At 41.9% G+C, this 27,855-nt stretch overlaps 1 protein-coding gene across 1 annotated transcript; it reads right to left on the reverse strand.

The window, feature by feature from the left end:
• Positions 1 to 254: 254 nt before the first annotated feature.
• Positions 255 to 27,855, reverse strand: LOC124003979 (testin-like). Its single transcript, XM_046312690.1, has 7 exons — positions 27,615 to 27,855; positions 19,803 to 19,888; positions 14,371 to 14,833; positions 12,688 to 13,311; positions 7,683 to 7,898; positions 6,333 to 6,491; positions 255 to 1,441 (listed from the first exon to the last, which is right to left on the reverse strand). The coding sequence occupies exons 1-7, from the start codon at positions 27,639 to 27,641 to the stop codon at positions 1,250 to 1,252; spliced, it is 1,767 nt and encodes a 588-aa protein (XP_046168646.1). The 5' UTR covers positions 27,642 to 27,855; the 3' UTR covers positions 255 to 1,249.

The raw sequence follows: 27,855 nt of genomic DNA on the forward strand, positions 1-27,855 counted from the left end.
GCTACTCTGAGCCCTTTTTGTCCCCAGGAGAGGAGGGTCCGGTTCTGTGGCGGAGCTGCTGTTCCACCCGTGTGAAATAGAGTTTGTCACATTAGCCTGCTAGCGACACTGGGTGTGCTAGCTATGTTGGCAACTGAATCACACATACGTGCGCTCACAAGTACACCGGTTACGTTCTAAATGGTATGTCGTTAACACCTGTGGGAGTGTTGACTGTTATGTCCTGTATGCCAGTATGAACCAAACAGGACTAATCATGGCAAAAATCTTTATTAGGTTGTAAGAGCGTGAGGAGAAAATATCATAAAGTGCTTTTCACTGAGCAAGAAACAAAGCAAATGGCAAATGATTGAGAAGACAATATCATAATACAAAAAAAGACAGCAGGAAAGAAAGGAGGACGCAGGTCATTAGACACCACAGTAGAAAGAAAAGTACTTTCACATTTCGTTGGTCCTCAAGAGTCGTCGTAATTTGAAGACGTTCTGTTGATCGCATAGATATGACATCACCTGCCTTCACATTTCAGTGATGTTTTTCATAAAAGTGTCACTTGTGAAAACCTGCGCTCCCCATGGGTTCTCCAGGACTGTGTTGGAGAGAATCAGTCAGCCACTTGGCATAGTCAGGTACTTATCCGCCTGTAACAACAATGAAGAGCTGCTTCTAGCGGAAAAGAAACACTGCACACAAAGCATCATTTCTTGTAAGGTTATTGCTATTATACTGCTGCTTCGAGTTGGATGTCTGTAATCAGTCGTACATTCTAGAGAGAAAGCAACAGGCCGAATGATATGAGAACAACCCACGGTAGTTATTTTGGTCGTAGACCGAGTCGTGAATCCAAAGCTGATTTACACTCTGATGAATAAGTGACTGTAAAAATGTTAAAAAGTGTGCTGAAACAAGTCTTCAACAAAATGTATGTCAATAAAACTAGAGTAGTTTCATTGAGATACAGTAGAACAAAACAGTTGCATGTCAAGTGAGAGACAGACAATATTGAGGTTATTCCCAACTGTTATTCAGATGATCGGTTGCAGTCTTGAGCGGAAATAAGCAGAGTGAAAACTAAAATTAGCTCAGGACTAGGGTTGGTTGTCATCAGGAGCAGAGTTGATCTGGGCAAGAATCAGTTGCAGACTGAACCACATTGTTTGAGGTCAAGGGAAATGACAATTATTCGCATTCTAGACCAGACTTGAATAATTTTGTCATCAGGTTGAGCTGCTCTGGGCCACAGTCTTCTCTAGGTCATTGTCTTCTTCTTGCACTCGACAGAGCAGAAGAGCATGCCCTGTATGGCCATGAAGCGCTCTCCAATGAGACACTTAGCACAGCAGGAGCACTGGAAGCACTGGGGCTCAGCGTGCCAGTAGAACTCCCCGTAGGAGACGCGCTGGGCCTCGGGCTCCACTGGGTTCTGACAGGCTGTACATACCTGTAGAGTGAGGAGAGGATGTGTTTAAATCACACACACATATTCAACGTAGACAAGAGTATGTAGCAGAGAGTTGTATCTCATGTATACAATATACATTGTACACATTTAATACAGAGTATCATATCACACACATGCAGGTATACATGCATGCACACACACAATAGCCACAGCACTGCACAACGCCCTATCCCACCTGGAGAAGAGGAATACCTATTTGAGAATGCTGTTCGTCGACAACAGCTCGACTTTCAACACCATGGTGAGCCCAAGCGTATTACTAAGTTCAAGGCCCTGGTACTGAACCCCTCCCTGTGCAACTGGGTCCTAGACCCAGAGGGTAGGCGACAACACCTCCACCACGCTGATCCTCAACACAGGGGCCCACAGAGGTGTGCGCTTAGCCCCTTCCTTGTACTCCCTGTTCACCCATGACTGTGTGGCTACGCACCAACTCCATCATCAAGTTTGCCTGATCACCAACAGCGTTGAGACAGCCTACAGATAGGAGTGGTGCCGGGGAAATAACCTCTCAATGTCAACAAAACAAAGGAGCTGAATGGGACAACAGGAGACAGCATAGAGAGCACAAGCCCATCCAGTGGAGGGGTTCAAACGTTTCAAGTTCCTTGGTGTTCACATCACCAAGGACCTGAAATAGTCCCACCACACCGTCACCCAAGGTGAAGAAGGGACAGCAGCGCCTCTTCAACATCAGGAGGCTGAAGAAATTCAGCATAGCCCCCCAAGACCATCACAAACTTTTACAGATGCACCATTGAGAGCATTCTGCTCGGACTGCTCGGACAGTTGCCTGGTAAGGCAACTGTACCACCCGCAACTGCATGGCTCTCCAGAGTGTGGTGCGGTCAGCACAACGCATCACCGGGGGCACACTTCATAGGAAGGCCAAGAAGATGATCAAGGACCACCGAGCCATGGCCTGTTCCCCCTGCTACCATCTAGCAGACGGAGATAGTACAGGTGTAACAAAGCCGAGACAGAGAGACTGAAAACAGCTTCTATTTCCAGACTATCAGACTGTTGGTCAGCCATCAGTAGCTGGCCAACGGCTGGTACTCTGCCCAGCACCTCAGACACTGTCCCTAGCCAGCTACCGCCAGGCAGCTTAGAGACTGCTGCCGCATGCATATAGAGACATTGTAAACTGTTAAAGTGAGCCATATTCTAACTATTTACCCACTTTATATGCAAATACTGTATTCTAGCCATGGCTCATCCTGTACAGTATAACTACTGCTGTACACCTTTTCTATTCATATACTGTCCATGCTGTCAATACACACCATATACAGTTGAATTCGGAAGTTTACATACACCTTAGTCAAATACATTTAAACTCAGTTTTTTTTTACAATTCCTGACATTTAATCCTAGTTAACATTCCCTGTCATAGGTCAGTTAGGATCACCACTTTGTTAAAAGACATGTCAGAATAATAGTAGAGAATTATTTATTTCAGCTTGTATTTCTTTCATCACATTCCCAGTGGGTCAAGTAGTATTTGGTAGAATTGCCTTTAATTTGTTTAACTTACCCAAAACGTTTGACCCATTCCTTCTAACAGAGCTGGTGTAACTGAGTCAGGTTTGCAGGCCTCCTTGCTGGCACACACATTTTCATTGCTGCCCACAAATTTCCTATAGGATTGAGGTCAGGGCTTTGTGATGGCCACTCCAATACCCTGACTTTGTTGTCCTTAATCAATTTTGCCACAACTTTGAAAGTATGCTTGGGGTCATTGCCCATTTGAAGACCCATTTGCGACCAAGCTTTAACTTCCTGACTGATGTCTTGAGATGTTGTTTCAATATATCCACATAATTTTCCTTCCTCATGTTGCCATCTATTTTGTGAAGTGCACCAGGCCCTCCTGCAGCAAAGAACCCCCACAACAGTATGCTGCCACCCCCATCCATCACGGTTGGGATGGTGTTCTTTGGCTTGCAAGCATCCCCGTTTCCTCCAAACATGGCCATTTTTGTTTCATCAGACCAAAGAACATTTCTCCAAAAGGTACAATCTTTGTCCCAATTTGCAGTTGCAAACCATAGTCTGGCTTTTTTTTTTGGTGGTTTTGGAGCAGTGGCTTCTTCCTTGCTGAGCGGCCTTTCAGGTTATGTCGATATAGGACTCGTTTTTACTGTGGATACCTTTGCACACGTTTCCTGCAGCATCTTCACATAGTCCTTTGCTGTTGTTCTGGAATTGACTCGCTCGTCTCCTTCATGAGCGGTATGACGGCTGCATGGTCCCATGGTGTTGATACTTGCGTAGTTTTTTGTACAGGTGAACATGGTACCTTCAAGCATTTGGACATTGCTGCCAAGGATCAACCAGACTTGTGGAAGTCTACATCTTGGCTGATTTCTTTTGATTTTCCCATGATATCAAACAAAGAGGTACAGAGTTTGAAGGTAGGCCTTGAAATATATCCACAGGTACATCTCCAATTGACTCAACTGATGTAAATTAGCCTATCAGAAGCTTCTACAGTCATGACATCATTTTCTGGAATTTTCCGAGCTGTTTAAGGGCATAGTCAACCTAGTGTATGTAAACCTCTGACCCACTGAAATTGTGATACAGTGAATTATAAGTAAAATAATCTGTCTGTAAACAATTGTTGGAAAAATGAATTGTGTCATGCACAAAGTAGATGTCCTAACCAACTTGCAAAAACTATAGATTGTCAACAAGATTACAACAATTTTTGGAGTGGTTGAAAAACGAGTTATTGACTATATTGACCTAAGTGTATGTAAACATCCAATTTCAACTGTATATCCGCCTGTAAAACACACACACACAGCAAAAAAAGAAAGGTCCCTTTTTCAGGACCCTGTCTTTCAAAGATAATTCATAAATATCCAAATAACTTCACAGATCTTCAGTGTAAAGGGTTTAAACACCGTTTCCCAGGCTTGTCCAATGAACCATAAACAATTAATGAACAAACAACTGTGGAACGGTTGTTAAGACACTAACAGCTTTGGTCTGGGACGGTGTGTCACAGCATCTTCGGACTGAGCTTGTTGTCATTGCAGGCAATCTCAACACTGTGCATTACAGGGAAGACATCCTCCTCCCTCATGTGGTACCCTTCCTGCAGGCTCATCCTGACATGACCCTCCAGCATGATAATGCCACCAGCCATACTGCTCGTTCCGTGCATGATTTCCTGCAAGACAGGAATGTAAGTGTTCTGCCATGGCCAGCGAAGAGCCCGCATCTCAATCCCATTGAGCACGTCTGGGACCTGTTGGATGGAAGAGTGAGGGCTTGGGCCATTCCCCCCAGAAATGTCCGGGAACTTGCAGGTGCCTTGGTGGAAGAGTGGGGTAACATCTCACAGCAATAACTGACAAATCTGGTGCAGTCCATGAGGAAGAGATGCACTGCAGTACTTAATGCAGCTGGTGGCCACACCAGATACTGACTGTTACTTTTGATTTTTACCCCCCCTTTGTTCAGGGGCACATTATTCCATTTCTGTTGGTCACATGCCTGTGGAAGTTGTTCAGTTTATGTCTCAGTTGTTGAATCTTGTTATGTTCATACAAATATTTACACATGTTAAGTTTGCTGAAAATAAATGCAGTTGACTGAGGACGTTTCTTTTTTTGCACAGACAGACAGACGGACAGACATTTTGGACACACCTACTCATTCAAAGGTTTTTCTTTATTTTTATACTATTTTCCACATTGTAGAATAATAGTGAAGACATCAAAACTATGAAATTACACATATTTTGGTTAGACGCAGAGTAGGTGAATGGATGATCTGCATGTGTGGTTCTCACCATGAAGTATGGAGGATAAGGTGTGATGGTGCTTTGCTGGTGATACTGTCAGTGATTTATCTAGAATTCAAGGCACACTTAATCAGCATGGCTACCACAGCATTCTGCAGCGATACGCCATCCCATCTGGTTTGCAGTTAGTGGGACTATCATTTGTTTTTCAACAGGACAATGACCCAAAACACACCTCCAGGCTGTGTAAGGGCTATTTGACCAAGAAAAAGAGTGATGGATTGCTACATCAGATGACCTGGCCTCCACAATCACCCGACCTGAACCCAATTGAGATGGTTTGGGATGAGTTGGACCGCAGAGTGAAGGACAAGCAGCCAACAAGTGCTCAGCATTTGTCGGAACTCCTTCAAGACTGTTGGAAAAGCATTCCTCATGAAGCTGGTTGAGAGAATGCCAAGAGTGTGCAAATCTGTCTTCAAGGCAAAGGGTGGCTACTTTGAAGAATCTCAAATATAAAATATATTTAGATTTGGTTAACACTTTTTTGGTTATGACATGATTCCATATGTGCTATATCATAGTTTTGATGTCTTCTACAATGCAGAAAATAGTAAAAATAAAGAAAAACCCAGAAATGAGTAGGTGTGTCCAAACTTTTGACTGGTACTGTATATATTTCACATATCCTGAGTATACCAACCATTAGGAACACCTTCCAGACTCATCTCAAGGATTAAACATCCTTCTTTAACCTATCCCCTCCCATTCATCTACACTGATTGAAGTGTATTTAACAATTTACACCAATAAGGGATCATAACTTTCACCCTGATTCACCTGGTTAGTCTATGTCATGGAAAGAGCATGTCTTCTTAATGTTTTGTATACTCTGTGTATATATTTATACTCTGGATTCTGACATTGCTCGTTCTGATATATTTCTACTCTTTGGATTATGTGTGTATTGTTACTGTATTGCTAGATATTACTACACTGTTGGAGCTAGAAACACAAGGTCTTCGCTGCATCTGCAATATTGTCTGCAAATCCGTGTGCATGATCAATAAACTTTCATTTGATTTGACACACACTCTCCCTCTCTGTCCTTACTACTGCGTGGCTCTTCATGTAGCAGGGCTTGCAGACAGGCTTGTTGTTCTCCATAACATAGGTCTCTCCAGCCAGAACACAGTCACAGTCGAAGCAGCAGAAGTGTTTCAGGTGCCAGTTCTGGTCCTCGGCCTGTGTGTACTCATTACTGAAGATCAGCTGTAGAGACACACACACACATCATGATACAGTTAATTCAACACATCGAAGAGCAATAAAGAAAACCAGAGTAATAGATTAGGGGAGAGCAAAGCAGGTTGAGCCATTTCTTTACATTCAGCATCACTCCGTGAAGGGAAATATAGTATTCTTTCAAACAAAGATATCTACATATATTTCAGGATGTTGTGTATCCCTGGAAATAAATCAGAATTCATGTAAACATTTAAAGTTTTGAAAACATAGCTTTCCCATAAAAATGAGGTATGGGTTAGGTTAAGCCGCCTACACATTTCTGTACGGAATTAAATATTACCACTGCCTTTTTAAAACCATGCCAATCTTTATTTCCCAAACACAATTCAACAGAATCAAAATAGTTTGTCTTTTAATCATTTTAAGTATCTTTTATTACAGGCTTAACCCCTAACAAAGACTTTGTACTTTTTAAAAACACTTTTAACATAGACCAGGTCCTGTTATTACATCATATCCCAGCGATAATGCCTTGCATTACACCTGTGAAGAAAACACTTCAATTTGCTCAACATGGTATTGGCTCAACCATTGGCTCAGCATACCCAAAGGTAAACATTTTGACTATATTAGCCCATACTGCTACAAGGATGCACATTCACGCTAGGTTTAGAACCACATACTGAAGTTTATAGAGACGCCAATTGATTGTACAATCTTAAAATGATCTACATTGGTTTAGATACAAGGATCGTGCAACCTCAAACAATACATTCATTTGACTTGGTAAACATTTTTTTTTTTTTTTTTTACCTAACTTGCTTACAATTTTTCCATGTGGTTTCTACCTTCGCAGACTCCGTCAAACGATGACCTCTTCCTAAATATGTGGTCAAATTATGCATTTTGTGTATGGTTTCCTAGAAACAAGGGTGGCTCAACCACTTTGGTTCAATTACCCCACTCTTCCCTACAGTACATCTATTTTTGTTAGCGTTGCAGTTTTTTCCTCTCTACACACCTGAATCTACATAAAGTGTGTGAATAACAATCTTACTCTCCTGTTGACCTCTCTTCCTTTAACACCCCGTCTTCCCCATCCCTCCCCGCCTTGTCACACTTTCCCCTTCTCACAGTCTCCGTACTGACATCCGAGTGCAGCTGTCCCTTCGTCCCTCACCCCTCTTCTCCCTGCCCCCCCCTCAAATCCCTCACCTCGTCACAGCCTCCACAGCGGGGCTTCTCGCTGTCTCCGTAGTGACGTCCGCAGTAGAGCTGTCCCTTCTTCCAGAAGTAGATCATGTCCACCAGGAGCTCTGAGCAGGTGCAGCACACGAAGCAGGCCGGGTGCCACAGCTTGTCGTAGCCAGCACGCTCTGCGTACACCGCAGGCTCGCCCTGACGCATGGGCAGTTGGCACTGGTGGCACGACTGGAGGACGGGCAGGGGGGGGGTAAGAGGAACAGAGGGGAGGATGGAGAGGAGATAAAAAAGGAGGGAAGGCGACCTTCATTAGCAATGCCCTCACAAAAACAATGGCTCTGTAGCATAGACCCATCCTATTATTTTATGCCATTATACACTTAAATCATAGTCATTGTTATCATTATGCAGTTTAAGACACTGCCTGACAACGCCCATAAATCAAAAATGTTCATTCAGTTTGAATAACTAATTGCATATGGGGAGAGACGGGTAAAGACAGACAGGGGTTTGCATGAGCCAAATCTCTGTTAGATAGAAAAATGGTACATTTAAACCACGATAAACAAATCACCATGCAAAAGTGTCCAAAACTTTCCGGCAAAAAGTGATATTTTTACTCCTGGCTCCATCTTGTGGCATGTTGAATTTACGATCTATATCTAAAATACCAGATACGATTCTCTGCTGGGAATTTTGCCTGTCGCATTCTTCCCAGTAGAAACGGTTAGCGTATATATTATGACGGGATTCTTCCATGAAGTGTTTATTGTGATTCAATGGGAGACGACTATTTTTCATGCACATTTTTTCACTTGCGAAATACTTCACCAAACATAGATGTAAAATTGCGTAACTAAGACCTCCTTGGCAAAAAAAGAAAAAATATAATGACAGATTTCTTGATTGATCATAGATTCATTTGGACTATTTTGAGGAAGTGCATACCGGCTCTTTGATTTAGTCCACTCTATGTACACTCCCTCATTCCACCATCATAGATTTAAAAGCATTGGATGGGGGAAAACAAACATAGAAATTACCCCTCATTTATCAAATGGCTCGGGGGAGGGGAAGGGGGTAGGGCTGGGAGGTCTGGCCAAAATATCATATGACCATAGTGTTTACATTTTTGACGGTATGACAGTATTTGACGTTTTTGAATTATAAAAGTTCTAAAAGCTTTATGTAGTTCATTTCCCTAAGGTGACTACACAGAGTACCAGTCAAAAGTTTGGACACACCTACTCATTCAAGAGTCCTCTTTATTTTTTTTTACATTGTAGAATAATAGTGAAGACATCAAAACTATGAAATAACACATATGGGATCACGTAGTAACCAAAAAAAGTGTTAGACAAATAAAATAAAAACATGTAATATTTTAGATTCTTCAAAAGAAGCCACCCTTTGCCTTGATGACAACTTTGCACACTCTTGGCATTCTCTCAACCAGCTTCACCTGGAATGCTTTTCCAACAGTCTTGAAGGAATTCCGACATATGCTGAGCACTTGTTGGCTGCTTCTCCTTCACTCTGCAGTCCAACTCATCCCAAACCATCCCAATTGAGTTGAGTTCAGGTGATTGTGGAGGCTAGGTCATCTCATGCAGCACTCCATCACTCTTCTTCTTGGTCAATAGCCATTACACAGCCTGGAGGTGTGTTGGGTCACCGTTCTGTTGAAAAATAAAATGATAGTCCCACTGAGCGCAAACCAGATGGGATGGCGTATCGCGGCAGAATGCTGTGGTAGCCATACTGGTTAAGTGTGCCTTGAATTCTAAATAAATTACTGACAGTATCACTAGAAAAGCACCCCCACACCATCACACCTCCTCCCTGCTTCACGGTGGGAACTACACATGCAGAGCTGATCCGTCTGCGTTTCACAAATACACTGCATTTGGAACCAAAAGTCTCAAATTTGGAGTCATCTGACCAAATTACAGATTTGCACTGGTCTAATGTCGGTTTCTCGTGTTTCTTGGCCAAAGCAAGTCACTTCTTATTATTGGTGTCCTTCAGTCGGGGTTTCTTTGCAGCAATTCGACCATGAAGGCCTGATAAACTCCTCTGAACATTTGATGTTGAGATGTGTCTGTTACTTGAACTCCGTGAAGCATTTATTTGGGCTGCAATTTCTGGTGCTGGTAACTCTAATGAACTTATCCTCTGCAGCAGAGGTAATTCTGGGTCTTTCTTTCTTGTGGTAGTACTCATGAGAGCCATTTTCATCATAGTGCTTGATGGTTTTTGTGACAGCACTTAGTTATTGACATTTTCCGCATTGACTGACCTTCATGTCTTAAAGTAATGATGGAATGTAATTTCTCTTTGCTTATTTGAGCTGTTCTTGCCATAATATGGACTTGTTCTTTTAGCAAATAGGGTTATCTTCTGTATACCAACCCTACCTTGTCACAACACATCTCAAACGCATGAAGAAAGAAATTCCACAAATTAACTTTTAAGAAGAAGACACACCTGTTAAGTGAAATGCATTCCAGGTGACTACTTCATGAAGCTGGTTGAGAGAATGCCAAGAGTGTGCAAAGCTGTCATTAAGGAAAAGGGTGGCTACTTTGAAGAATCTCAAATATATTTTGATTTGTTTAACACTTTTCTGGTTACAACATTTTATATTTATTTATCCGTTATTTTACCAGATAAGTTGACTGAGAACACATCCTCATTTGCAGCAACGACCTGGGGAATAGTTACAGGGGAGAGGAGGGGGATTAATGAGCCAATTGTAAAATGTGTTATTTCATAGTTTTGATGACTTTAAAAAAAATACAAAAAAATTACACGTTTAGAGACACCTACTCATGTGTCTGATACTGTACATTAATAATGATTTACTAACAACATGCTGATTTAGGACTACCCATATGGAAAAGTTATATATTGCAATATGTACCACAAAAGTATGCGGAGACCTGCTTGTCGGGCGTCTCATTCCCAAAAATGGAGTTGGTCCCTTTTGTTGATCTATCAGCCTACAGTCTTCTGGGAAGGCTTTCCACTAAAATGTTGGAACACTGCTGCGGGGACTTGCTACCAATCAGCCACGAGAGTATTAGAGAGGTCAGGCAATGATGTTGGACGATTAGGCCTGGCTCGCAGTCAGCGTTCCAATTCATTCCAAAGGTGTTTGATGGGGTTGAGGTCAGTGCAGGCCAGTCAAGTTCTTCCACACTGATTTCGACAACAAATGTTGTATGGACCTCATTTTGTGCACAGGGCCATTGTTATGCTGAAACATGAAAGGGCCTTCCCAAATCTAGAATGTGATTGTATGCTGCTGCAGCGTTAAGATTTCCCTCCACTGGAACTAAGGGGCCTAGCCCGAACCATGAAAAACAACCCCAGACAATTATTCCTCCTCTACCAAACTTTACAGTTGGCAATATGCATTCATGCAGGTAGCGTTTTCTTGGCATCTGTCAAACCCAGAATTGACTGCCGCATCGTGAAGCGTGATTGATCGCTCCAGAGAATGCGTTTCCGCTGCTACAAAGTCCAATGGCGGCGAGCTTTACATCACTCCAGCTGAAGGTTGGCATTGTGATCTTAGACTTGCGTACGGTTGCTTGGCCATGGAAACCCATTTCATGAAGCTCCCGACGAACAGTTCTTGTGCTGACATTGCTTCCAGAGGCAGTTAGGAACTCAGTAGTGAGTGGTGCATCCAAGGTCAGACCATTTTTACTCACTTCAGCACTCGGCAATCCCGTTCTGTGAGCTTGTGTGGCCTACTACTTTGCAGCTGAGCAGTTGTTGCTCTTAGATGTTTCCACTTCTTTTTGATTTTTGCCCTAGCACTACACAGCTGATTCAAATAATCAAAGCTTGATTATGAGTTTTGATTATTTGAATCAGCTGTGTAGTGCTTTGGCAAAAAGTTTGGGGAAACCCTGATCTAAACCACACAAAAGTGCTCTTGCCATTGTAATGGAACTGTTGGCCTGGTTACATGGCTGCCCTCCAGACGTTTTTTAGGACTGTAACGTTTGAGCCAAAACATGAATCTGCAAAACATGACTAATTCAGTCAAATGTTGTAAAAGACGTATTGTAACATAATATATCCTCTGTATTTAAAAGTCATACAAGCTAATGCATTGACTTGTATTTAAAATAATACCGTATAGGCTTGACAGGATAGCGTTAGTGTATAGAGTAAAAAAATATATACAACTCTGTAATATATAACACTTGGATGGGGAGATGTCAGGGCCTAGACCATACAAATGAGTAGAAATCAAACTACAATATTACCTCAGAGGAGCTAAAGCTAAATCAATAAATTCAAAACAGAATATTATCTGGCGCCATTTTTTCTTATGTTATTCTATGGGCTAGCAACCACAAACCGTTATCTCTGTCAAGATCGCTAACAGTTTTCCCTCAATTAATTTACAGATTTAAACTTTACAATTTCAACATAAAAAGGTAACTCTCACTCAGATAACCATTTTGACTAACATTTTCAGTAGACAATGTGCTTGTGTACACTACATACCTGTTTAAGAGAACAAATTTAAAAAAGAGTAGGAGAAACAGTAAAAGTTGTCACAGGCGTCTTCTTCAAGTGTTGTTGAGGGGAGTGGAGACGCAAACCGCTATGCTCCCTCACCCCCTGCTGGTGGCAACAGGCAAAACAATTCCAAATGGAAATCCTTGGGAGGACTCAGCCCAAAATAATAGTGGATTACAACAATATACAGTCATTGATTGCAACAATACCTAAACCACGTGTTATGAACACAATGTGATTCCATAACCTTATGGGCAGCCACAACTATAGGGAATGAAAATAAACATGCATTCTTATAGGTTTCTGTGCGTTTTCAAAACTTGTACATCAGAAACTATAAACCTACAATTGTCTACACCATCTCAAACTAATCTCAAAATGAGATGGCAACATTTACAGTAGATACAAAGATACGACATATTAGTCACAAGGTTGCCTAACACTACAGTCATGCACAATTCTCTCTCACACTTACGTATTGTCCACAGGGCCCAGCCAGGTAAGATCCAGGGGCTCCCGGAGTGCCCATTGACCCAGCGGTAGTGGTGGCAGCAGTACCCATGTCTTCTGGTGCACCCTTTCCAGCCCCAGGGTAACCCCCAGCCCCCGTCCCAGGCTGAACTGGTCCTGCTGGCCCAAGTGCACCCCCAGCCCCGGGTCTAGTCCGAAGACCAGGACCTGCAGGCCCAAAGGCTCCCCCAGCTGTTGCCATCGCTGGGTGTTCTGCCATCCCTGGTGCTCCCATGCCTGGTGCCCCCATGCCTGGTGCCCCCACGCCTGGTGCCCCCACGCCTGGTGCCCCCACGCCTGGTGCCCCCACGCCTGGTGCCCCCATGCCTGGTGCCCTCTCCTGACCCAGACCCTGTCCCATCATCTCCTCGGGCAGCTTGATGTCTCCCACTCCCAGGGCCTCGTCCTTGTACTTGCGGACGAACTGCTGCATCTGTTTCACCTCTGCGGGGGTAAGCTCGTGGCACTTGGCCGGGTCCTGGTCGTGCTCCGGTAGCTGCACTGCCATCTGTTGCCGGCGGTAGGCTGCACCCTCCGTGCCCGCTATGGGACGCCTCTCTGGGGGCAGGAGCTCAATGTAGCGGACAGCCTGATGAGGGCAAAGTGGAGAGGAGAGAGAGAGGATATCAGGACTTTGTAAAGGAGAAGGGAGGAGAAGAGAGGGAGGGGAAGGCAGGAGAAAAGAGGAAGAGAGACAGGAGAAGAGAGAGGGAGGGGAAGACAGGAGAAAAGAGGGAGAGAGACAGGTGAAGAGAGAGGGAGGGGAAGACAGGAGAAAAGAGGGAGAGAGACAGGAGAAGAGAGAGGGAGGGGAAGACAGGAGAAGGGAGAGGGAGGGGAAGACAGGAGAAAAGAGGGAGGGAGACAGGAGAAGAGAGAGGGAGGGGAAGACAGGAGAAAAGAGGGAGAGAGACAGGAGAAGAGAGAGGGAGGGGAAGACAGGAGAAAAGAGGGAGAGAGACAGGAGAAGAGAGAGGGAGGGGAAGACAGGAGAAAAGAGGGAGAGACAGGAGAAGAGAGAGGGAGGGGAAGACAGGAGAAAAGAGGGAGAGAGACAGGAGAAGAGAGAGGGAGGGGAAGACAGGAGAAAAGAGGGAGAGAGACAGGAGAAGAGACAATGAGAGGAGTGGCAGAAAGGACATAAAAAAGGAGTAAGGAAGAGTCATAGGCACAAATAGAGAGAGAGTGAAAACAAAAGAGGCAGAAAGGAACAGACTAAAATTAAACCCTGTTAATGAGCTGATGTAGTTAAGGGAGAATTGGGGAGAGGCAGCAAGCTATTAGAGGACAACTTACAATCTCTCCCTAAAGAACACTTATTTGCTTGTTGAGGGATATGAAGAGATCATGAGCACTGGTGGCACAGAACTTCAAGTCAGTGACCTCTAGTGGACAATATCTTCCATTACAACACACCAATGCCTTGTTTAGTGAACTGAACCAGACCAACTACAGACCCATAAGTCTATTGCGACCTCAAGATTGTAATCATATTTCATTGTACAGCACCTCATGATGACTTTGCTTCTGGAATTAATAACATCATGCCAAGGGAACAGCACCAGATTCTTTCAGATTCAGACCTGTGTTCAATACTCTTGGGATTCCTAGGTATTTAAATACTATGATACAGTAGTTATACCCTTACCATATACTGTTTGACCCCTGGTGGTGCCCACTCGTAGGTGACAGACTTCACAGCATCCTTCCTGACTGGCACGACATTGACTGACACAGCATTAGGTCTGATTGCCCCTGGTGGTTTGGACATGGTAGCGGGTCCAGCACTGGCTCCAGCACCGGCCCCATAACCGGCCCCATAACCGGCACCAGACCCAGGTACGGCCCCCGCCCCACCCTCAGCACCATAGCCAGCATTGGCTGGCACAGTGTGGGGACTGTATGGTACAGAGGTGGCTGACATGGGGCTGGGGGAGATGGAGAAGGTGACCTGGTTGCCCTTGTATGTGGGGGCGCCGTCTGTCTTGAGATTGGCGACGAGACCCGTGTACTTGGTGTCCTCAAACAGCTTACCAACCTTCCTGTCATCCTCAGAGTTCATCTGAACATCGTGGTCCATCAGGCCACACTTACAGTTCCGGCAGATTTTTCTGTGGAGGGGAAAGTCAATAAGGAAAGGGAATGGGTTAGGTTAGAAAAGATTTTTGGTTGTGCCTAAGCACTCTCAAATGTATAGGTTTCCTTTATGATCATCAGACCAGGCCCTTAGTAGGCCCTTTAGTAGGCCCCTTAGCAGCGTTTTCCAAACTCGGTCCTCGGGACAATGATAATCCCTCCCAAAAGCTTTGAAGATCATGGAGCTGAATTTGTCTATCTCAAGTTATAAAATAAATCTAACCAAATCTGCCCTACTGCTTCTCAAGACCCTGATAGAGGACTCCATCTCTAATTATGGAATCACAATCGTTTCCCATTTTATATACATTGGAATAGATATCCTTCCTGAGACAAAACTATTGCCAGAAACTTTAACAGAACGCTCAAATCAATTCAACACAACCTCAGTAGATGGACTAATATCCCAGTTGCTTTAACTGACAGAATATTTGTCGTCAAAAGGAATATATTGCCACGGCTGAATTTCTGCTTCCTTTGTCTCCCCCTTCTGGCTACAGGGATAAAATCCATAGTGCAGTTTCAAAAAGTATATGGCAAGGTAACACGAGACTGGATAAAATTAACAAACTTGCAAAGGGAAAGACATAGGACACTCTGTACCAAACTTTCAATTATATTACCAGGCACTAGCATTTCATCCCATACTACATTGGTTTAGACATGATACCATTAAACAATACTCAGCCCCCTGGCTGAGTAGAGAGATAAATATGGTGTCTCCCATTTCCCTGGAAGAGGTAATAATATGCCATTTAGCAGACGCTTTTATCCAAAGCGACTTAGTGACTCAGTGAAGAGGTAGTCTTCACTGATGTATCCCTTAAACAACGAAAATTACACTTTGGTCCTATTATTGCTCACACTATTTCTATTTGGCACAAAATTTAAAAACAATGTAAATGGGAATCAAAATGGCATGCCCATATTCCATAATGACACATTTCGATCTGGAGGGCTGGCTGGCTGCCTTTTAGATGGAGACATGTTGGCTGGGTGGGAGGCCCACTTCTTTGTTTTCATTCATGTTGATATTGAATGTATTATCACTTAAAGATGCACTATGCAGAAATCGTGCCGCCATTTCCTGGTTGCTAAAATTCTAATAGTTAATAGTTACCTAATTTCAGTTTGTGAGACAAAACAAGTAAGTATAGTGTATAGCATCATTGTATCAACGAAACCGCTGTGAAATATATTTCCCACAAGCAAAAATATTGTATTTTCAGCGGTTTGAAGCTGGTGTACAAAACCAAAAGTAAAAGACATAAAAACGAAAACATAAGAACGGGAAGCATAGAAATAGTGCACATAGAACATATATGTTTCTTAGACTTGCTTTCAATGAAAATGACAGATCGAAAACTCACATTTCTATGTGAATTTGGTCAGATCGCCTAAGAAGTTACATATTGCAGCTTTAAGCTCAGTATGTATTTCTTACATTTAATGTATTTGGTAACAGCCTACATGTTTTCTAAACCTATCATTTGAAATGGATAGTGTACCTGTAACCCCCCCAAACAAAAATGTAAAAAACAAATAAATCACATCGCATAACACAGAATAGCTTTCCAGTTCCGTTCTTATTGCCACAGACATGTCTGACCATGACCAAGACCGAAGACCCTTCCCATTGGACACGTCAAGTCATTTCAATGTGGACATTTGGGTAATATTTGGTTGAGGCATTGGATCAATGAGATTTCAACCCTTATTCACCCACTCAAAAAGACACCCAGAAGTTTGTTGAATTCCCAAAATGTCATCCCCCATGCTCCAACAATCGAAAAGCACAATCAAATTCCAATGGAAAAACAATGTCTGACTATGTGTTATCACTGCGCATTCAAAAGAAAAGCTGCACGCAATAGCGGTCTTCATCAACCATTTAAAAGCACAACAAAGTTCACATGGGAATACAATGTCAGATATTGTGTATTTACACAAGAAACTTAATGTCTTGTCACTGCGCTTCTTTCTTGATATGCCACACCCGTCAGGTGGATGGATTATCTTGGCAAAGGAGAAATGCTCACAAACAGGGATGTATTTTGTGAACAAAATTTGAAAGAATTAAGCCTTTGTGATTAGGGAACATTTCTCTGGGATCTTTTATTTCAGCTCATGAAACATTGGACCAAGACTTTATATGTTGCGTTTATATTTTTTGTTCAGTTTACATAGTGCAAGTGATCAATGCTGTTTGAGATTCTGCAGATTATTATAGCAAATGTGAAGTTCTCCACAGACCTGTTAACTTTGCATGCTATCTTGAACATGTACACTTTGTATAGTTACAGTAACATCTACGGATGTGTATCTTTAAACACTGATTGTTTAAAGCAAAACTACCAAAACTATTGCTGATGGTGAACCTGAGTAATCAAAATAAAATCTATTTTAAGCCCTGTATAGCTAGATGAGAGGTGTGTTTCCGTTAGCTTATTTTTATTCCGGTAAAACACCATTTTCAACAATGCATACAGTAGATAACATTAACCTAGCAAGTTACATAGGCTTCCATCAACAAATAAAGCCTAATATCATTCAAGCCATTTGTCACGTCCTGACCATAGAAAGCTTTTATTTTCTATGGTGGAGTAGGTCAGGGTGTGACTGGGGGGTGTTATAGTTTATTATTTTTATGTGTTGTCTAGTTTTTTATTTCTATGTTGGCCTGGTATGGTTCCCAATCAGGGGCAGCTGTCTATTATTGTCTCTGATTGGGGATCATATTTAGGCAGCCTTTTCCCACTTGCTGTTTGTGGGATCTTGTTTTTGTATAGTTGCCTTGAGCACTGCACGTTTTGTTATATTCTTTGTTGTTTTGGTTGTAAGTTTCACTATTAAATATAATGTGGAACTCTACGCACGCTGCGCCTTGGACCACTCATTTCAACGAACGCGACAGCATTTTAGCATTTGAATGCTGAAGGTGCAATGCAGAAGTGTAAGATCAGGAAAAGGCCGCCTACCTCGCGTTGGTCAGCGCATGAAGCTGGGAACAGTGTGCAGTTTGGGGATGTTCGGCATGCAAAATGCTTTGTAGATCAATGACTCAACACAGTTACCTGCTTAGTTCCACACTGAAGGAGAGGACACATCAGTTGTCACAAAAGAGAAGGTATTTTTGGAAGATTGGAAAAAAAAATTGTGAACCGGCAATTCGTAACGTTTGAATCGATTTTCTGACCAATGCTACATTTGGATCAGTTTGGGGTCCGCAGACCATGTTAAAATATTTGAATCGGGGACCAATGTAACCTCAAATGTGGCCATGGATGTGTTACTCATTTTATGGTTGAATAAATACTGTTACATTAGTTTGTAAGTTTGTAAGATAGCCTAAAGTTATGTATTGTATTACCAAAGTGTCAATGCAATCAAATGTCAACCAAAAATCTAAGTTAACGAATAGAGCTAAATCAAATCAAACTTTAAATGCACTTTAAATAAAGTCTGATTTGATTTAGTTATATTCTTTATTTTTGTTGAGATGGAGACATGAATCCAACATATCAATCATTAATTTGTAGACAAACTGGAATTAAAGCCAGACTAAGTCAGTGGCACAGATGGAACTATCCAAGCAGAAGTAACATCTCCTTTAAATTCAATATCACTAAATGTCCTTACATTTGAAATCAACCAGAGCTTGAACCTTAGGCCTATTATTGTATAGTGCATTTCAATTTAGATTTGATTATAGGTCTAGTCCTATTCTTTAACTTGGATTTTTGGTTGAGTTGGAGACATTAATAATTAATATGTTTGATTCACTTGAAGATTATATTTGAAATCTATATGTTGAACCCTGGGTTGATTTGAAACAATAGCTGTTGATGACGTCGCAAATGCCATGTAGACCTAAATATCATCATCGATGATATATGACTTATAAAGTATGGTCACATGACTTTCATTTGCTAAATGGCATATATTATTATTATTAATTATTATATATGATTTGTATGGAATGACTGTGTTAAAACATATAATTTGGAATGACTTCAATAGCAACTGTAAATCTATTTACTTATTAAGAAATATCTCAATCATTCTCATGATTGCACATTGGTAGGTAGTCAGTGAGAAATATCAAAGCGAAGCTGGGCTTGGTTTAAAACCCTGGATGGGAGACCAAATGGATAGCTGTGGATAGCTGTAGATAGTTGAACTTTCCAGTAGGAGGTGCTAGCCAGCCTATGCATTTTTTATGATAGTGGATATAATGTTGAACATCTGACGTTGTTTCAAATGGGTTATAATGATGACATAATCCTGTGTTGAAATGTAACCCTCAAAACAACTGTTGACAATGTACTTTTCACGTAGATTTCACGTCACAATACGTTGATAAATTAAATTGAAACAATGTTGATTCAACCAGTTTGTGCCCAGTGGTCTGTGTGTCGGTTAGGTGTTGCCATAGTGACCAGCCACTGCAGTAGGCATGAGGGCACCTGTTGTGATGTCTTCAGGAAAGCTAGCCGGGTGTGGATAATTGTCTGGGTAAACGGGAAACAGGAATGCTGGCTTAATTGGCGAGAGGGGACAGTGGGGGACACAACTATTTTAATGAGTCATTGGTCCAGATAATGACTGCATGGTAAGGTTGGAATCAGACAGGAAGTCAAAGGAATGTAGGCCACTTCAGTTCTACAGTAATCCAAACATAAAAGAGGACAGAAACTGTACTAAACAACAAGGAACGGTGCTACATGCTTTGGGGGGCCTGTGGCTTTTCCTGTTGTGTAACAAAGAGAAAGTAAGCGTTGTTTTTTTGCCAAATTGGGTCTAGTTCATATTCAATTTAATATATTGAAAAGTAAGAAGAAAAACATTTTTGCATGTGCACCAAAAAACATGCAAAAACATTTTTTACTTACTTTCCTCCTGTGTTGACCATGCTGGTTCAACAGAGTAGAGAGCAGTACAAACCTCCAGAAGTGCAGCTCGAACCCCTCGCATTTGTCCTTGCATTTCAGGCACGCGGCTCCGGCACCAATCTCGTGGCCCAGGGTCATCTGCCAACAGACATAGCACATCAATGAGATGAACATACTTATACTGTATAGGGAAATTATTTCATACAGTAGAAAGTTTCAGGCCAGGGTTGCATACAGTATATATACACACACAAAAGTATGTGGACACCCCTTCAAATTAGTGGATTCCGATATTTCAGCCACACCCGTTGTGGACAGATGTATAAAATCGAGCACGCAGCCATGAAATCCCCATAGACAAACATTGGCAGCAGAATGGAAATACTGAAGAGCTCAGTGACTTTCAACGTGGCACCGTCATAGGATGCCACCTTCCCAACAAGTAAGTTTACAAAAGCTTTGCCCTGCCAGAGCTGCCCCAGTCAACTGTAAGTGCTGTTATTGTGGAGTGGAAATGTCTAGGAGGTCCTTCTGTAGCTCAGTTGGTAGAGCATGGCGCTTGTAACGCCAGGGTAGTGGGTTCGATCCCCGGGACCACCCATACGTAGAATGTATGCACACATGACTGTAAGTCGCTTTGGATAAAAGCGTCTGCTAAATAGCATATATTATTATATTATTATTATATTAACAACGGCTCAGCCGCAAAGTGGTAGGCCACACAAGCTCACAGAACGGGACGTTCGAGTGCTAAGATCATATGTCCTTGCAACACTTACTACAGAGTTCCAAATAACTGCTTATCAGGAGCTTCATGAAATAGGTTCCCATGGCCGAGCAGCCTCAAAACAGCCTAAGATCATCATGCGCAATGCCAAGCGTTGGCTGGAGTGGTGTAAAGCTTGGCACCATTGGACTCTGGAGCAGTGGAAAACGGTTCTCTGGAGTGATGAATCCGTCCGATGGATGAATCAGTCCGATGGACTAATCTGGGTTGGCGGATGCCAGGACAACGCTACCTGCCCCAATGCATAGTGCCAACTGTAAAGTTTGGTAGAGGAGGAGGAATAATGTGCTGTTTTTCATGGTTCGGTCTAGGCCCCTTTGTTCCAGTGAAGGGAAATCTTACACTACATCATACAATGACATTCTAGACAATTCTGTGCTTCTAATTTTGTGGCAACAGTTTGGGAAGGCACTTCCCTGTTTCAGCATGACAATGCCCCTGTGCTTTTCTTAGTGCCAGTTCTTAGTGCCAGTCTGCACGTTCAAACTCAAACAATGTAACTAATAATGGCGTGAAAAATGCCCCTTAGATTAAATATTAAAGCACTACACCGCTCACTAAAGGCGTCAAAAGTTATACTTTAACGAAAAATGACAAGAAAAGCACACATTTGTAAATCCCAAACTCTAAAAGTAATTGGAAAGGTAGATACAAATTTGGTGACATTGTGGTTACAATAAAGAATGTAAACAAGATGTAAATAAGATGCTATGTTTTATTTACAGTAGTGATGGACAGCTGGTGGCATTTTGAAAACAGGTTTTCAAACAATTGTAGCCAGATTAGTAGCATAATCAAAGTGAGGACAATCGGCAATATACTTATGGCCTATTTTAAGTTACTCCTTTCCAGTACTCCTCACCCCGCCCCAAACTCTACACTTAACACAGTTACCATTCAAAAACTAACTGTTTATCTAAAAAAAATTATATGGCTTCTTTCTATAGTGCTACCTTTCCAGGGTTAGGACCATAACCACGGGAGGACTTGAAAATGAGCCAGAGCTGAATGAGCCAAAACTAAAAAGGCATTTTGGTTTCAGTGCATTTTCTTTAAAAAAAATGTATATAGCCTATCAATGTGTAGGCATACTGTTTAATAAAATCTATACTTAAAAGGTTAAATAAAACAAATACATTCATGTTTTTAGTACACGGTTATTTGTATTGTTACAGAGCATACAACCATGCCAACAAACATATGTGGAGATCGGTGGACAAAGGGCTGGACAACGGTCCGCACAGAAAAAAAGCGTGGTTGGGGGCTCAGGTACCATTCTGATCATCTGATGAAGGTGCACATGGATCAGATTCAAACTTTGAAGACCGACATAGAGTCCCTGAAGGCAGATCAGCAGAAAGAGAAACATTATCTGAGGGCAGAGATACGGGTGACAGCTGATGCATTGGTCCAGAGCCAGGCGGCATTGGCGGAGAATGACACGTTGAAGAGGGCCAGGCACACCTGTGAGCTCCACCTCTGACAGGCAGAGTCAACATACCTGGTGGGTTCATCAGGTCGTCGGTTCACCCTGACATTTCCATTCCTCTTCTGACAACAGAACTTGACCAACTGCTCAACAGGCACAGCAAGGGCCATCCGGACCATTATGTTCTTCTGCTGTTCCAAGGATGTGTAACCCGAAGCGAGATCCCACGAGTGGGCACAGAATACCAACTGAGATGGGTTACCATTAATACTGTGTCTCAGAAGTGTCTGTCCATGACTGATACAACCTGAAAAAGCCTTAAAGACAGAGTTAATGAGTACTTGAGGTCACAGAGAAAGTCTGGACATGGCCTGCTCTCCCTTATGTAAGGAATTAGGCACTTACAAACAAATGGCTTATATCTTCAAAATGCTTTGAATGCTTTATTATCCAAATGTAAAAGCATATACTGTACAGTACTGTATTTCTTCATCAGCATCTTTATGCTTTTGTTAATAAAATCCTGTTAAAATACTCTTTCAAAATGCAGATGTTTATTTAGTTATGGATACATAACGAATTACTATGGGAATAAATATCACTGAATCACAGAAATATTAGAACAAAGTTGTCTAATGAAGGTAAACAAATTGTTGCTTACTGGAAAATACTATTTCAAACACACACGGTCACATTGTACAGCGCCATTATGGCTATTAGCTGGACAATATAATTGCCTAAGAGGGTAAGGGGAGAATTCTATCGTCAAATGTATTTCTTAGTTAGGTTGGCTGTATCACAACCGGCCGTGATTGGTTGCAATTTCAGTTTAATCCACCAGAAAAGACTAAACAAATAATATGACAAAAATTGATATTTTTTTATTATTATTATTATTATTATTATGTATCACACCCGACCGTGATTGGGATTCCCATAGGGCGGTGCACAACTGGACCAGCGTTTCTCTCCCTCTAACAACAGAAATACATGTTTTGGCCTTTACAAATTCTATATTGACCTTTATTCATATTACAAATCGCTCACTTTTTTTTTTTTACGAAATAACCAAAATATCGTTATATATTATCAAGTTGATGGCCCGGCACTCATTTATTCATGGATTTAGATCAAAATAAATAAGTACCAACATTCTTTCTGATAGTATTTAATAAAGACATTTGGATGATATCCTGACCTTGACACCATGTATAGTATTAGAATAGCCCATTATGGGCTGTTAGCAGGACAATATACCTTTACCAACACCTCTCTGTATTTTGATACTTTGTGGATGGGGCCTCCCGATTGGCAAAATTCTAAGACACTGCATCACAGTAGGCCTACCGTGGGTGACATGAGTCTCACTAATGTTGAGTAATGTTCGGTTAAAAGTGGTGTAGAGCTTATTTATTTAAAGAGCATTTTAGCTACTTTTCACACTGCTCTGAGACAAGCATGTGGACTGGTCTTGATAAATCAATGAGATTTTTAATTTCACAGAATCGCCATTTGGGTGTTGTCTAGACTACAATTATACAATTAGGGTGTGGAAATGTTATGCTATTAGTACTGTAGCCTACTCCCGACCGTCACGTTGTACCGCTCCATATTTCTATTCCATCCTAACGGAAGCCCTGAGGGTTTTTCATTTTTCTTGGAATAGAAACATAATATTAAATCAAATTAATTAAGCCACTATTGAAGGTTATCCTATGCTTCTCAAAGATTCCCTTTGGTGGTCAAACTAGCACTAACTGGCTTTAATGGTTACAATGGCTGACACTTAAATAACGTGCCATAGAATTCTGCGGCACCATGCAAGCTGTACTGCAGTACGCTGCAACTTTTGAAGGACCAACCACTGTAATCGCCCAACATCAGTGTCTGACCTCACTAATGCTCTTGTGGCTGAAATGAAGAAAGTCCCTGCAGCAATGTTTGAACATCTAGTGGAAAGCCTTTCCAGTAGAGTGGAGGCTGTTATAGCAGCAAAGGTGGGACCAACTCCATATTAATGCCCATGAGTTTGGAATGAGATGTTCAACGAGGTGTCCACATACTTTTGGTCATGTAGTGTATTTACTGTAGTTTCTATGGTGGAGTCAGTACTTACTTAGGTCTAGTTGTTTTGGAGTGGCCTCTTCAAATACTCTAGTTAGCCAAATCTACAATGTTTTGTTAAGCTGGGTGTACACTACACAATTTTGGCCCCGATTTAGCTGTCCCAGACAGGTTTTTTTTATAGATCAGAGACAAAATCCACATGTCGTTTCCTCAGGGCGTGTGGCAGTCACCAACATTTGTTAAATGTGAGCGGGTCAGAGATGCAATATACCGATCCCGTCTTTGAGCAGTCCCAGACGTCCCAATATTTTCAAACATGTTTGATTTTATTGGCACAAAATCTGCAATGATCTTGTAGTGTGAGATGTGCAATGAAACGTTTTGAGAAAGGTGATCAACAAAAGCCAATGAGAGCTCACCAGAGAAGAAGCCAGTGAGATGATGTGGTCTTGCATCACCCGGAATGTGTAGACGATCGAGCAGGAGCAATGACTACTGCTAGTATGCGTTTGTTCTTGCCTTTCACCAAAGCCAAAGTGTCAAATCGTTACAGCTCTGAATTTCACAAGCAATGTTATTCAACACAAAATGTTGGCTAGATATTTCAACTCTTCGTGGCAGGTGTGAATGTCTTCATGAAAACGTCTATGAGGCTGCTTTTTTCTAGCTACGTTAACAATCTAATCACATCATTGTTTTCACGAGACAGCGTGGTGGTATGGAGAATCCTAGTAGCGGGTGACACACCATCTCTGCCACATTGTTTGGTGTGCATACCACTATGTTGGCAAGACAAACAACTACAGGAAAGATGGTTGTTTAATGCGAGAGGCTCAGAGATGTTAGGATTTTGAAAGTCGTGTCGTGTACAACCGGCATTACAGTACAGCTTGACATTTGCGTATAAACATGCCTAACAGAGATGTGAGAGGGAAAACAAGATCTTACTAAATTCAAATGCACAATCTGATGTCCCATTAATCCCTAATCTCCTCCTCGGATATATTCCAGATTTAACGCTTCCAGCAACATATATAGCCTACTTTTCTCAACCATCTGCATACATTCTCTTCTTCTGATTCCTTTACTTCAGTGCCTATTTTGGTCAAATATAAAAGCAGCTCTAAAGTTCTGTCTTGCCACCTTTTCGAATCAAACCAGACTCACTATACTAGGTCTGCATCTCAAAATGGCACCATACTCCCTATATAGTGTACAACTTTTGACCAGGGCCCATAGGGAATAGAGTGCCATTTGGGATGCACACTGAGGCTAATTCCAGAGTTTGTAGTCACAGCCCATACTGTGGCACTCTTTCCTCCCTCCCATTTGCATCATTCAGTCCAGCCTCACTTCTCAGACGTACTTCAAACACCAGTGTTGTCCGTCTTGCCCTGTCAAGGCTGTCCATGCCCTTATATGGTCAATTATTCCATGATGCTGAGAGCCCCTCAGGACTCCAGCACACACTGATGTTTGGAGAAGCTGTTTTTTGGCTTAGGAGGAGCACTCAGGGAATGTGCAGCCGGCCTGTACACGGAGGAACGCAAAACTAAAGCCAGACTAGAGCATGACTCAGTAAATAATATTTACGTTAACTATCAACTCCCTCTTCTCCACTTACCAACATTAGACGTGTTTCCAACTATATCTGTCTAGGTTTATAACGAATGGGGAGAATAGCCAGAGATGGTTTACAATGTAACGGCTTTGGTCTAGATATTGGTCTGAGCCAGCCATGAGTCTCTCCAAAGTGTCCAGCTCATTGTTTCTGTATTCCACAGAATATCCAGCTGACGGTTCATCACTTCTGAAAATATAAATATTTGTGAATTGTTTCCTTAAACCACTTGGGAACACCATAGAATCCTTGCCATTTTGGGGTGGGTTGAGTCAGTGGCCATTTGTTTTGCAAACTCCATCTCATGTGCACTTCAGAAATACTGCTGACCAAACAGTGCTAAGTGCCTGCTCAGTTGAACTAAAGGGTAACAAAAAAAAAAATAAATCACAGACCTCAAAAGTGGTCTCCTGGTGTGGTTTAACACATTTTGTTATTTTTCTATTAAAGTGTTACTTTGAGAGCGAAAACCTGTTAATTTATTACTCAGCTGGCAATCTCATTTATCTATTTCAATAGTAGGCCTACTATTAGTCTACTTGCACAGTACAACTTGCAGTACAGCTTGGGCTGATCTGTAGGTGAAAGATCAATTTGAGATGGATCATTTTAGGTCATTCAAAGTGTATGTCACTCTTTTTCATATACTTTTTCACACAGGGCAACTTTCCTTCGCCGGGCGGGCCATTTGGGAAATGTTGGGCAAAATTTGAGTATGCCCACTTCTCCAGGCACCCAATTGAAGTTAAGGTTAGGTTTAAGGGTTAAGGTTAGGGACATGCCAAGGAACCTTGATTGCACTAATTGAGGACAATCCCTTTGTGAAAGAGCTTGAATCTTGATGACAGCTGACAGACAGGGGCTGTCTGGAATCATAAAGCCCCCCTACACACTCCCCCCACCAGACTTGACAGCAGAAATGAATTCCCTTGAGTGGAGAAGAGCTCTGTTTCTCTTAATGACAGTTATCATAGTCCTGTTATTTAAATGAGGATGCATGGGAGTGACTCCCGTGTGTGGATGATGGTTTATTTCGTGTAAAAAATATGCTGCATTGTTCTCTGCTGCAGCAGGCAGCAAATGGAGGTTGTGGTATCGCTGCTGACTGAAAGCGAGTGGAAGACAGTAATTGGCATTCCGAGTCTTTACGGTGAACCGGTTTATTTGGCTCCGTTTACTTTAGCGTCGGCTCATTTGGTTCCCAAACTGCTCTTCGTTCAAAATGTTTAAAAATCGACCAAGAACCATGATTTTCATTACAACAACCTAGAACCAATTTCCAATGTAAATACAAAAAGTAAGCTACCAAAAAGTAAGCTACCATGTCAGATCATGAAATATTGTGTTCAAATAAATGTTTACCTGGTGAAATTATTAGCTCACCAGCAAAACCATTTTAAAAAAGTGTTTATTTTTAAGCAAGGAATGTACGGGCTCTCCCCACTAAGTATTGTTTCCGTAGTGAGGATTCAAGCTCTTAGATAATTCGTTTGTAATTTATCTGCAGATAATCGTTGTTTTTAACGCAAAAAGCAGTAATAGCGGTATGCAAATCAGGCAGCCAAATGAACGGCTCTTTCACCGATACAAAAGATCCGTTCAAAAAGAGCCGTTCGTTCGCGAACGACCCATCACTAGTGTGAGACGGGACGTCTGTCCTCCTTCAAACATGAAAATATTGTGAAAAAGGTACTCTACCAACGAAGCGAAAAATGTCAATGCATATTAAGACAACCCCGGGTTTGTTATTATTGTATTTCATGACTAAAACAAATAAAGATGTGAAAGGTTATATAGCTCATACTAATCTATTTTTTAAAGTATCAAAAGCAGTCTGTAGCTGGCTACACATTGACAGGACTAGGCAGGCACCTTCCTTGCTGACTTTATTACCTGGTAGGATATACCTTTTAGGGCGTTGCCATGTCTTATCTGGAACCATACAAGCATGAAGACGTACCTTCTTTATTTCCTTTTCTACCTCCATTTTCAATTCCCCTCCGTATGTTGTTTGAGTCCCGCTGTAATTTGCAAATAAACACCAAAAACTTGGATTGACTTTACGTTGACACCAATCTTTAGAAACAAAACCGAGAGTTGATCGATTTTACTCGCACATCACTTCTTCAAGCACCGCTGTTCCGTTCATTGCATTGGGAAAGATTCGTATAATCTGGCCCGGGTAGGCGTTTTTGCACCGG

The sequence above is a fragment of the Oncorhynchus gorbuscha genome, linkage group LG02 (assembly GCF_021184085.1).
Source record: "Oncorhynchus gorbuscha isolate QuinsamMale2020 ecotype Even-year linkage group LG02, OgorEven_v1.0, whole genome shotgun sequence".
NCBI classification, from domain to species: Eukaryota; Metazoa; Chordata; class Actinopteri; order Salmoniformes; family Salmonidae; genus Oncorhynchus; species Oncorhynchus gorbuscha.

What these genes read in the sequence shown, in the direction of transcription:
- LOC124003979 (XM_046312690.1), bottom strand. Translation starts at nt 27,641, where the DNA reads ATGGAGGTAGAAAAGGAAATAAAGAAG. An exon ending in TAGAAAAGGAAATAAAGAAG is followed by an intron (nt 19,889 to 27,614) that starts GTACGTCTTCAT and finishes GTCTGTTGGCAG; the next exon opens with ATGACCCTGGGCCACGAGAT. An exon ending in CAGGGGTCAAACAGTATATG is followed by an intron (nt 13,312 to 14,370) that starts GTAAGGGTATAA and finishes TGCCCTCATCAG; the next exon opens with GCTGTCCGCTACATTGAGCT.